This window comes from Thrips palmi, unplaced genomic scaffold, assembly GCF_012932325.1.
Source record: "Thrips palmi isolate BJ-2018 unplaced genomic scaffold, TpBJ-2018v1 HiC_scaffold_10, whole genome shotgun sequence".
Classification (NCBI taxonomy): domain Eukaryota; kingdom Metazoa; phylum Arthropoda; class Insecta; order Thysanoptera; family Thripidae; genus Thrips; species Thrips palmi.
In genome coordinates this window covers 1,067,836-1,080,271 of record NW_023144621.1, presented here as the reverse complement: position 1 = coordinate 1,080,271, position 12,436 = coordinate 1,067,836, and the positions used below count along the sequence as shown (strand labels likewise).

General features: G+C 43.4%; 1 protein-coding gene across 1 annotated transcript; it reads left to right on the top strand.

Annotated features, from left to right (window-relative positions):
- The first annotated feature begins 4 nt into the window (after nt 1–4).
- LOC117651991 (gastrula zinc finger protein XlCGF49.1-like) lies at nt 5–6,211 on the top strand. Its single transcript, XM_034396620.1, has 4 exons — nt 5–109; nt 1,165–1,251; nt 4,548–4,611; nt 4,686–6,211. The coding sequence occupies exon 4, from the start codon at nt 4,710–4,712 to the stop codon at nt 5,478–5,480; it is 771 nt and encodes a 256-aa protein (XP_034252511.1). The 5' UTR covers nt 5–109; nt 1,165–1,251; nt 4,548–4,611; nt 4,686–4,709; the 3' UTR covers nt 5,481–6,211.
- The last annotated feature ends 6,225 nt before the right edge of the window (nt 6,212–12,436 follow it).

Sequence of the window (12,436 nt, the reverse complement as noted above, 5' to 3'; positions counted from 1 at the left end):
GCCTGCACTGCGAGCGCACCCCCAGCCCCGTGACGGCGAACACCGCGTTGGGCTCGAGCAGCAGCTGGTCCTCGGACAGAAAACGAAAGTCTTACTCATTAGGATTGAAGTAAGTTCAGGCAACATGAACCTGCAGTCCATAACATTCGAAGTCACAGGAACCTTCTCCGAAGTGAACTTACCTTCTCAAAGTTGCCGCTGCTGATGAGGCTATTCGGACAACAATGATCTTCCGCGTCATTGAAGTGATTTGTTGTTTTCTCTGCACTTAGTTTCTTCTGGAAAATGATAAAAATTTAGTGTATATATCTATCTCCGCTTTCTTGATCTCACAACTCCCTAGAAAGATAGCCAACTGTGAGGTCAGCGTCTCTGGATGGTTGGCCTTGAGTACGAAAGGCTCCACAAAGACACGTCTGTGGGATCTCGCACTGGGGCAGCCTCAGCTGCGTACGCTGTGAGTGAAGCTTTTAGGTAATTCTGAAGCGAAAGCAAACGAATACGAAAGTGATTCTGACATTGCGTAACCGCGAGCGTTTCCCTCCCACGCGTCCTCTTTTCCCGATATCCGCACGGTGCATTCGCAGAATCCGTTGCCCTTCACTGATAAAAATTTTGTCATAACTTAGCGACACATTTATCGCTAACTTTTTTAGCGACAAGATTTGTTTTGGAACGAATAGCTTGTTAAACCGTAGTTGTATTGGAACTAAGGGATAATTTCACAACGACTAACTTGTAATAACGCACCAACAATAACACATAAACGACAAGTATTGAAAATCCAAAAGAAATTTTGTAATGTCTGCGACAATATTCATAGAGTACTTTTGTCGCTTAATTTATTTTGCATGGTTTTTTTTTAACAAAAGTAATTTCCCTATTACTTAGAAGAACAAAATAGATGATTATTCATAATATGCTTTAATTGAGTAGATAATTGCAAAGGATGTTGTTTCCACACAAATTGTATCATAAAGAGTGATAACAAGAATTTTGTTCTTCAACGACAAAATGTCGCTTACTAGACTCAACGACATTTGTTTCGCTTTGCTTCATGATGAAATTCTATGTTTTGGAACGACTAAATTTTCACTCTTCTGATTGTTTCTGTACAATCATTTTTTAACAGTGTTCTTCAATTCCTCTCCACTTCCGTTGCAGAGTTGGTGGCGCACTTGGGGCCGTGAAACGCAGCCGCAGTGTTCCCAGCGGTCCCTCGTCGGCTTGCCCGAGGTGGATTACCCGAAGGTAAGTTGCAGTCGGCGAGGCACTTGTTGGCTGCAGAGTGACGGTGCACCGCGCGGCGGTAAAGGCTGCACTGCCATCGAGGCGCCGAGGAAGCCTGCGCGATTAATGTTTGTGTGCAATTTTGTACTTGGTGTTGCGTAATTTGAAACCTACGTTACGTTTTGTTCAAAGTTGTGCCGAAAGATGCTCAAATTATACACTTTGGAGAGCATAGTAGTGCGCACATTGCACGTATATGCACACAATCGTTCAAGTTACATGAACAGAATTGTACGCAATCATAAAGTGTGTGAGTGTATGTTTGAACAAACAGTTGAACCAGGGAATCTTTTCGCTTGGGAACCCAGTCACCCTCTTTCCCGGTCACTAATCGTCAAGATTTACTGTCAAACAAGCTTACCACGGCAGGGTTTCTTTCGGGTCGTCCGCATTAGCCTGAAGAGAGAGAAACGTGAAGCGTTCCGATCGACGTTGACTTTAAAAGGTAAAATCGAACAAGTGCGGCCATGGATTTGAGATCGTCTTGCCAGTTACGTTTGTTTTGGGAAGTTCATTTATCACGGTACCCACTTGGGGGAAGGGGGACCCAGTGCGTTACGCTGCGGTATGGACATGAGGGGACGGCGTAGCGTTACGCATGCGCGTAACACAAGTTTAGAATGTGAGCATTGTGTTTTCATAATTAAGGGGAGGTTCTGGTGAAAATCTTGTCATTTTCCAAATGGATCCTATAGTCATAATTTGTTCGGAATATAAAATTTTTCATTGAGGAGACTAAAATTTGACTTTTGAAGGCACATGCCAGGCTGTAAACCCAGTCGAAGAGACTTTTTGAGCCTATTTTGGCTGTATCTTAAAAAGTCAAGATTCACCGTCAAACAAGCCTCGGAATTACCCCGTGTCCGGAATTACGCTTACCGCCGTGGCTTGTCGTAACAGGCTTCGCCATCGCGATCCTACAATAAGGGAGAGTGGGTTTGAGCCCGCCTAACAGAGGAAGATAATCAGTTTAAAAGGAGAATTCCACATCACCAAAGTAGGAGGTCAAACCGTTTGCCTGTGGTCGCTTCACGAAATTTGAGTACCATCAAAAATAGGCAAAAGCTGCATCTTTCCCTCGTATTTACATGTACTTATCGTACCTTACCGTCAAGTTCAGTCCCATGACTAAAATTTTATCATGTTATATGGTCATTGGACTTTACTTTGGCGTTTCGGGAGTGCTCGTATGGCTCGCCGTTTTCTTACAGTTGATCATCAAAGGTTTTCACTACCTCTGGGGTAAATCCGGACAATAAGGGTTATTTTCTTCAATTTCCCGCATAATGTTAAGGTAGTGGGTTCAAAATTGTGGACATGCATCCCCACCGTTAAGAAGGATAAAGAAAGAACGAAAAATAGCATTGCAGCTATGTTTAAGAGCTTTACTCAAGACAGTGTTGTCAATTTAGGGGTTTTGATAGAAATTATTCCTTTTAATATGCTTTGAGTAATAATCAAACACTTCAGTTCGCAGAAAATGTCCTTGAACGCCTTCTAAAAGCATGCCTCACATCAAAACAAGCGAAAGTAAGCTCGAGTAGTGTCAAATTCTAAGGTCGTCCGGAATTGCCCCATAGGTCGTCCGGAATTACCCCAGGCTGGGGCAATTCCGGACACGTGCAGGGCTTTTGTTAGGCGCCTATATCTCCCTAACCGTTGCTGAGAATTGGCTTTCATGTATACCATTTTGAAGGTAAAGGTCCATACTTTACTCTCCTGTCATAACATTTAACCCAAGAAGCATATTCAAGCTCAAAGACCAAAAAGAAAAAAAGCGTCCGGAATTACCCCACTCTCCCTTACCTTCAGTGGCACTCATAGCACGCTCAGCCAGAATCCGTGGGACAAAGGACTCCATCACTTACTCATGCGTAAAGAGATAAATAATATTCCGATGTCCACTTTGTTGCTCTCGCGTCTAGTGTTTCAAGGTATTTCACTTGCCCCCATGAATTTTAACTAGTTCGGCAACTAATCATTCCCTAGATGTTTCTACAAGCCGGTCAGGACGATGGACGACACGGAAACCCATCTCAGGGATACAGCAGGAGCAAAACTGGTCAGGACAGGACAGATCACTGAATGACGAATGACGAACGGACGCAAATTAGAACTCACTTCGCGCCTTGCTGGTTATGGCGAGTTTGACTACCCGAGGGTGTTTACACATGTCTCTTACATTCCAGCCTTTTTATCACACTCAATCGAGCACTCAATCGTCCTTACTCTGAGCTTCTCCGTTGCTATGAATCCTGGTTTCCGGGCATGCCTTGCAGCTATGCTTTGAAGGTTTGGCCAGGTCTTAGTGGTCTACGGTTCAGTAATTTCATTATAAATCACTATCTCGATCACAAGGCGGTTACAATTATGTTATCTTTTATCATCAAAAACGTTACGGCAACAAGGCACAGTAGAAAACACAAAGAACAGCAAATCATGGTTTGCGGGTTGCCTACCTCGTCCCCTGAGACCCCTGTGCACCAAATTTTATCCTTTGACTTGCTTAGGGTCTACAAATCCGTTTTAGGTTCCCTTTGAGTCGAAATGGCGGTTCAAGAGTTGACATGTACGACGAAAATGCCCTTGGGTCAAATTGGCCCGCTCGGCGCTTTACGGTAATCCGAAAACCCGGCGCTTCTAGTGTTAAGAGTAAAAAATTAAAATGCCGATTCTAACGAAACCACTTGAGATATCGACCTAAAAATTTGTGGGCATGTTCCTGACCACTAGAGCTACCTTCGTGCCAAATTTGGTCGAAATCGTCATAGGTCACCCAGATCCATGTAAATCTTTTATGGAATGACCCTGCACCGTTAGACAGACTTTAAATTGTTTGTATCCACGCTATTACCGGATGAAAGCAGGACTCCTTCAATGTTTTTGGCCCGCATCCAAAAAATATTTGGGGTGAAAGGCCAATTTGAATTGCGCTATGTCCTGGCGTAAAGTCTTTTCATCTTTTGGGTATTTAACGAATTCTTGGACCGTAAACCAAAGAGCAATAGTAAGTACTAGCCGGTTCTGCGCAGACGTCCCCCTTCGACTCTGGGCAGGCGTCTGTGCATGCGCAGAAGCGATTCTGGTTCTCACTTTTGTTCTTGGACTCTCGCTCCGGGGATTCGTAACTATACCCGATTTTCAGTGTTCTTGTTATTGTTACCTGGACCAATCAGCCACCGTTTGGGGACCTTGTGGAGCCTTTCAGAATTTTACCAGCGTCTACTCCTAACCATATTTATTTCATTTTGTTGCAGAACAGGACACGAGTCGGTGTGCACCGTTCCCCTTTGCATTTTGAGATCTTCGCCTCCACCTAAGGTATGGTCAATGTCCTCTAGCCTCCGTTACAGTGGGCAAGCCTGAAGTAAGTCTAACTGATCTGTGTGTTCCAGCAGGCCCTCCCTGCCAGGCGCATCATGCCCCTCGAGAGCGCACCGTGCGGCGAGATGGCGGCATCGTCTGCGGCGCCGCGTGTTCCACGTGGCAAGCGTGGAGGGCAGCAGGCACTCCACTGTGCAGTCTGCGAGAAGGAGTTCCGATCCAAGAGTGCCCTGCAGGTGCACTTCCGAGTCCACACCGGGGAGATGCCTTTCGAGTGCACGCTCTGCGATAAGAAGTTTGCTCATAATGGAAACCTAACAACGCACCTTCGGATCCACTCCGGGTTGAAGCCTTTCGATTGTGCCATTTGCGAGAAGAGGTTCACGCAAGGAGGAAATCTGAGAACGCACCTTCGCACTCACACTGAGGAGAAGCCATTCGAGTGCACAGTTTGCAAGAAGAGTTTCTCTGTCAGTAGCGCTCTTAGAAGGCACCTGCGGACCCACACCGGGGAGAAGCCTTTCGAGTGCACAGTTTGCCACAAGAGTTTTACTGAAGGTGGAAAGCTAAAATTGCACCTTCGTACTCACACTGGGGAGAAGCCTTTCGAGTGCACTGTTTGCCAGAAGAGTTTCAGTGGAAGCTGGAGTCTGAGAATACACCTTAGAATGCACACCGGGGAGAAGCCTTTCGAGTGCACAGTTTGCCACAAGAGTTTTACTGTAAGTGGAAACCTCCGAACGCACCTTCGCACGCACCTTCGCACGCATACTGGGGAAAAGCCTTTCGAGTGCGCAGTTTGCAAGGAAAAGTTCGCTTATGCTGGATTTCTAAAAAAGCACCTCCGGACCCACATTAGCGGATAGAAGCCTTAGGTGTGCGCAGTTGGCAAGAAGTTTAGCGGGAAGAAGATCATAGGAAGCCCTTCCGGACACAGTGGGGAGAAGAGGTTCGCGTGCTTTTGGGTTCAATTTCCATAAAAGTTTATTTGTGTTTCTTTCCTGTCCGAAATGAACTGTTCCCAGTCAACGATTAAGCAGTTTGACGACAGCAATTTTTCGAATGAGTTCGTCTTCATCTCTTCGATGATCCAAAGCTTTCCGTCATTATATCCTAGTAGTTATTCACCTTACCCCGGCAATTTTGTGAGTTTTTGTCTTTTCAGTTTATTTCTGTGACCCGTTGATTGTGTTTTAGGGTCTGGGTCTAAAAAAATCTAAGATTCGGACAGCAAACGCAATTTTCAAGACGTTGCCTTCCCTTCTATTGACTATATATTGATCTTTGGTTGACAGTCATGGTTTAAATAGTTCGATGAGTTTTTGTTTTGCTGACGGACGTTGTGTTAAGTCTAATTATAACGCAGGCATTTATGTATTCTTAGTCTGTGTCAAAACTCGCTGATGTTTCCTCCATCCTTGAATGGGGACACCGAGGCGTGGAATGGAAATTAATTAGACGCACGTACACTCAATTTGTGAAACACTATTTTGAATTTAAGTACTCCAAACCAAAGTAGGGTGTAGTAAACTGCTTAAACTGCGAAAAACATTTTCTTGTGCAACTTTTACCGACGAATAAATGAAAATTATGAAAACTTTTCGAAACGTTATTACGAAAATACAAACATGTACCACACCAATGGAACGAGAGACAGCAGTCTGACGAGATTCTGGGCGAGGCATTGCTTTTCACGGCCTCACGGCCTGCACTGCGCGCGCACCCCCACACTGTTAAGAGAAGTCGTTACTTTACAACAGTAATCCCAACAATTAGTGTTGTAATTTTACAAATAATAATTCGTAAATTAACTACAAGATTCATGACATGAACAATTGTAATATTTTCGACAAACTTTACTCACAAATTTTGGAATAAATTCGTAATTTTACGATGAAATCTTATTGGTACTGACGAAAGATCGTAGTTTTACTGATAAAATCGTTATCTTACGACTATTCTCGTTTTATAACGCGTAAACTTGTTTTCTTACAAATGAAGCTTTATTTTTAAGAATAGTTGCCTGTTAAATCTGTACCACGAACTGCACTGTTTTTTTACAAAGTAAATTGTAAGGGAGGGTGGGGCACCTAGTGACAGGGGCACCTAGTGACACAGAGGTGCCCTGGCCACTCTATGGCACTTTCAGACAACTTGAGGTGGCTTATCTAAAGGTCGTGTGCTGTGGAATCATGTTCAAGTGAAAGTGAGACTTTGAACAAAATATTTTAGCCCCTAGAATAAAAGCAAAAAAATAAGTACCCAAAATCACAGATTTTACGACTTTTTTACAAAATGTTTTCTCGTCATTCTTCCAGTACACGGCACTGCCGATCGTTCTGGCCTTTTTAACCAATAATAAGGACCTTTAGTAAGTTGTTTTCGCTGAACCAGCTCAAACATATGATTTCATTTCTTTAATATCAAATTTTGAACGGAAATGAGCCCCCGGGGCAGGTAGTGACAGACACACTCTATTTACCGTATTTCAACGATTTAAACGTTTCAAAACATCGATTTGGCAACCGCGAAGTAAATTGTCACCGATTGTCACACAACGAAACATAAATAAGACTAATTCGTACGACAATTTCGTAGAACATTGAATTTGATTGGCACTGAAGTAAAATGCAGTTTCTTGGGGAAAAATGGCGCCGTTCAGAAAGGTTTGATATTTAAAAAGCTTAAAGAGTCTAAAACAGATAATTTTCAATTAGCTGGAGCGTCACTCCATGCTGGTAATTTGAGTTATATGACCTGTCACTAGGTGCCCCGGGCTGGGGCACCAAGTGACAAGTGCAGAGGTCTGCGGGAAGCTATGTGAATAATAGAAATAGGTGTTGTCAAAACGCCACAACATGTTTTAGCGATCAAGGAAGGATAAAAGCAACCTTCTGAGGTGTAAGCAGATTCATTTCTCGCACAGTATCGGAGTGAGTGCCAAAATCCAAAAAGTGTCACTAGGTGCCCCACCCTCCCTTAAATTGACAATCTGTTCATCATTTTACAAACTGCTTCTTAAATTTACAGGTGAAATCGTTAATTTACAAGTATGATTGTAAAAGCAAGTCTGAAAAAGTGCGTTTTCGTCGGTTGTTTCCTTACTATATAGGAAGAAAAAATGCCTGAAACGACCAGAATTTGAGGATTAAGTTTGTAATTTTAAGAATATTTTTGTAAAGTGACGGAAAAAAGATGGATGATCAGATCGTTTTTTAAAATATACGAGCAGTTCGTGGTACAAATTTAACAGACAATTTATCGTAATTTCACAAAATAATCCCGTACAGTGCAGCCCCGTGACGGCGAACACCGCGTTGAGCTCGAGCAGCGGCTGGTCCTCGGACATAAAACGAAAGTCTTACTCATTTGGATTGAAGTAAGTTCACATGAACCTGCAGTCCATAACAGTCAAAGTCACAGGAACCTTCTCCGAAGTGAACTTACCTTCTCAAAGTTACCGCAGTACCGCGAGGCTATTCGGACAACAATGACCTTCCGCGTCATTAAAGTGATTTGTTATTTTCCCTGCACTGATTTTTCTTCTGGAAATTGATAAAAAATCAGTTTATATGTTTATCTCCGCTTTCATGATCTCACAACTCCCTGGAAAGATAGCCAACTGTGAGGTCAGCGTCTCTGGATGGTTGGCCTTGAGTACGAAAGGCTCCGCTGAGACACGTCTGTGGGTTCTCACACTGAGGCAGCCTCAGCTCTGTACGCTGTGAGTGAACCTTTCAGGTAAATCTGAAGCGGAAGCAACGACTACGAAAGAGATCCTGACACTGCGTAACCGCGAGCGTTCCCCTTCCACGCGTCCTCTCTTCCCGATGTCCACACGGTGCATTCGCTGAATCCGTTGCCATTCTTCGATTCCTCTCCACTTCCGTTGCAGAGTTGGTGGCGCACACTCTGAGAAAAAATGACGGTAAATCCTGGATAATTTTTTTGCCAAACTTTACCGTACTTCAAAAACCAGTATCCTCCGTACAGTCTACAGTATTTACCGTACTTGTTTTACAAAATATTCCGTAGTCTTTTAACAGTAGTTACCGTTCTTCCGTACAGTCCATGCCGTAGGAAAGACCAGATCTGGTCCCATCAAAGGCCGCTTCCAAGAAGTGTCCACATCAGGATCTTGATAAAAGGGGGTCGACCGACTGAAAAATTTTATTGCACCTTTCAATAGGTCTCGTCAAGACCTTTCCAACGAGTGGTCGGAAGAGGGGTCCAGGAGTCCGACTTCAGCAGTTGCGTACATCAGGAACTTGGAAAAAGAGGGTCAATCGACTGAACAAAATTATAGCAGTGTTTGATAGGTATTAAGAGTACGGGATTGCCGGGGGAAAATGTACGGGATTCCCTGTAAAAAAAGTACGGCGTTTCCTGTAAAAAAAAAGTACGGTATTGCCTGTAAAAAACGACGGCATTGCCTGTTAAAAAAGGTACGGTGAAGTCTGGAGTAATCAGTACAGGATTTACCGTGATCTTTTCTCGCAGTGCACTTGGGGCCGTGAAACGCAGACGCAGTGTTCCCAGCGGTCCCTCGTCGGCTTGCCCGAGGCGGATTACCCGAAGGTGAGTTGCAGTCGGCACGCGAGGCACCTGTTGGCTGCAGAGTGACGGTGCACCGCGCGGCGGTAAAGGCTGCACTGCCAACGAGGCGCCGAGGAAGCCTGCGCGCTAAATGTTAGTGTACAATTTTGTACTTGGTGTTGCGTAATTTTGAATCTTTGCATCGTTTAGCTCGCAGTTGTGCCCAAATTCGCTGAAATTTACGCTTTTTAGTATGCAGACTGCACACTTATCTTACGATGGTAACGCGAACGTAACATACGCTGAAATCTAAACATGCGTATTACGCTGAAGTGTCATCGTACTAAAATCGCAACCAACGTTCCTTACGTTGACTACGCGCGTAATACGTTGAAAACATGCGTATTACGCTGAAAATCCTGCGTACCTTACGTTGACATTCGTGCGTTTAATGCAGGTTGGAAATTGGTCGTACCTTACTATGGAAAATCATCGTATTACGCACGAGAACCAACGTAAGATGATAAGCGTGTGGTATGCCAATAGGGTACTTTCGTAGAATCCTGAACCGGAAGCTGGCAGACCAGCAGACGCCAAATTGGCCGGAAACTAACCTCTCTTCGGATCCAAAACTATAGCCGAGCTGTACAAATATTGCTCGCGAAACACATATGCACTGCAAACAAGTATCAAACGACTGTTTATGTTCAAGTGTGGCCGATACCTTTGACGAACGTCTCTTTCCCATGTCAAGTTTGGATCTACTTCCGCCAACATGGCGTCTGTGTGCTTCCGGTTCAGGGATCTACGAAAGTACCCTATTGTACGTATATGCTTTTTATCGTGCAAGTTACCCGTAATAAAATTGTCCACAAGCATTCAGTGTGTATGAGTGCGTATATGCAGGCAGTTCCACTTGTTCGCTTGATAAGCCAGTCACCTTTTTGTCTGGTCACTGTAAACGTCACGACGAAAATCTACGAGAAGCGTGAAGCGTTCCGATCAACGCAAACTTGCAAAGGTAAAACCGAACAAGTCGTGGCTATCGATTTGAGTTTGTCCTGCCAATTGCGCTTGTTTGCGGACGTCCATTACGGTACGCACTGAAGGGAAGGGGGACCCAGTGCGTCACGCTGCGGTGAGGACGTTACGGGACGGAGTAACGTTACGCGTAACTCAGAATGTGACACGGCTAACAGTGTTGTCAGGAGTAATTTTGAGTAACGCTACATCGGAGCGGTCCAGGCCAGCGTAATGCTGCGCCACTGCGGGGAGTAAAGAAGGGATGTCCATGGACATTGTCCAACCGCGTATCTGACAAAGACGGCAAGGCATGGCTTGTCTTAGCAGGCTTCGCCGTCGCGATCCTGCACTAGTTCCGAGAATCGACGCCTGGTGTTTGCTATTGGCTTGACCAGGGGCGCTGGGCTGTCAGGTATAGTCAGACTAGCCGAACTTCCTCGGATGCCGACGGCCGACTGACCGGTGCTGAGCTGCTGAGGCGATGCTCGCGTGATGGCCCTCTCCCCTCCCACTCTCGCGCATGCGCAGACGTGCTCAGCCTAACACAGACTGCCATTTTCCGCACTGCGAAGTAGTTCCAACGGTAATGGAGTATTTTTCGTTAATATTTCCAATAGAGGCAAAATGATTACATAGTCCTACAATTAGTGTTTTTTATGTGCCCCATAGTATTATTAGTCTATGATGATCAAGTCTCATGCATCCCAAATCGCTTGAAGCAAATGGGCACCCCGTAGCGCGAAAATTCAATTGTCCGAGACAACCAACACTTTGTCATGACCTATCCTATGACACTTGTCTCCTTTCGTATCAATAAATGTGCCCACTGCCGTGTCGACAAATTGCACCATAGAGAATGGCTACTACATGATTGCACTGTGTATTGAAATGTAGAGTTCAAGCTACGTTCAAGGTGCGTGGGGATGGGAAACAGACGAGTTAAGTCATTGTTCTGAGCATTGTCCTAATGCAAAATATAGTTTTATTTTTGGCAACATAATTAAACTATCACGTAAATATGTCTGGTACATAAAATAATCACTTTGAAAAACCACTTGAGAGACAGTTACATATCTACATCACAAAACCGAAGGGCAAACAGCTTGAACTTAACAGACGAGTTAAGTCATTGTTCTGAGCATTGTCCCAATGCAAAATATAGTTTTAATTTTTGGCATCATAATTAAACTATCACGTAAATATGTCTGGTACATAAAATAATCACTTTGAAAAACCACTTGAGAGACAGTTACATATCTACATCACAAAACCGAAGGGCAAACAGCTTGAATTTAACAGACGAGTTAAGTCATTGTTCTGAGCACTGTCCCAATGCAAAATATAGTTTTAATTTTTGGCATCATAATTAAACTATCACGTTAATATGTCTGGTACATAAAATAATCACTTTGAAAAACCACTTGAGAGACAGTTACATATCTACATCACAAAACCGAAGGGCAAACAGCTTGAATTTAACAGACGAGTTAAGGGGAGGTTCTACTGAAAATATTGCATTTTTCAAATTGAGACCCAGTGTAAAAATTTGTTGCAGATGTATAGTAATACATAGTTAATGGTCAAACATGAAATTTAGAGCCCAATACCTCCCTCCAAATCCAGTCGAAGAGGTTTTTTCTGCCTGTTGTAGCAATATCTTAAAAAATTCTCCTACGCAAAGCATTTCAACGTAAACTGATGTTCTCGACATTTTTCACTTCTTTGGCTCATATGCAATAAAGCGTGGCATCACCAAGACATGGGACCCAACAAATTTATTTTGTCGTTGCTTTTCAGAAAAAAAGTCACTAAAATATCAGAAATTTTAACATTTTCTTGAAATTTTATTGACATGCTGTCTTATAAACACAGCTTATGGTTTTGTAATGGTCCCAGTATCTTACTAATGCCACGGTTTATCAATTATGAACCAAAGAAGTGAAAAATGCCCAGAACATCAGTTTACGTTGAAATACTTTGCGTAGGAGAGTTTTTTAAGTTACGACTGGAAATAGCAGAAAATTCCTCTTCAACTGGGTTGGGGGCTAGGTATTGCTCTCCAAACTTCAAATTTAACTATTTACTATGAAATACTTTAAATTTACAATGAATATTGATAATGGGACTCAATTTGAAGAAAGTAAGATTTTCAGTAGAACCTCCCCTTAAGTCATTGTTCTGAGCATTGTCCCAATGCAAAATATAGTTTTAATTTTTGGGATCATAATTAAACTATCCGTTAATATGTTGGTAATAAAATAAT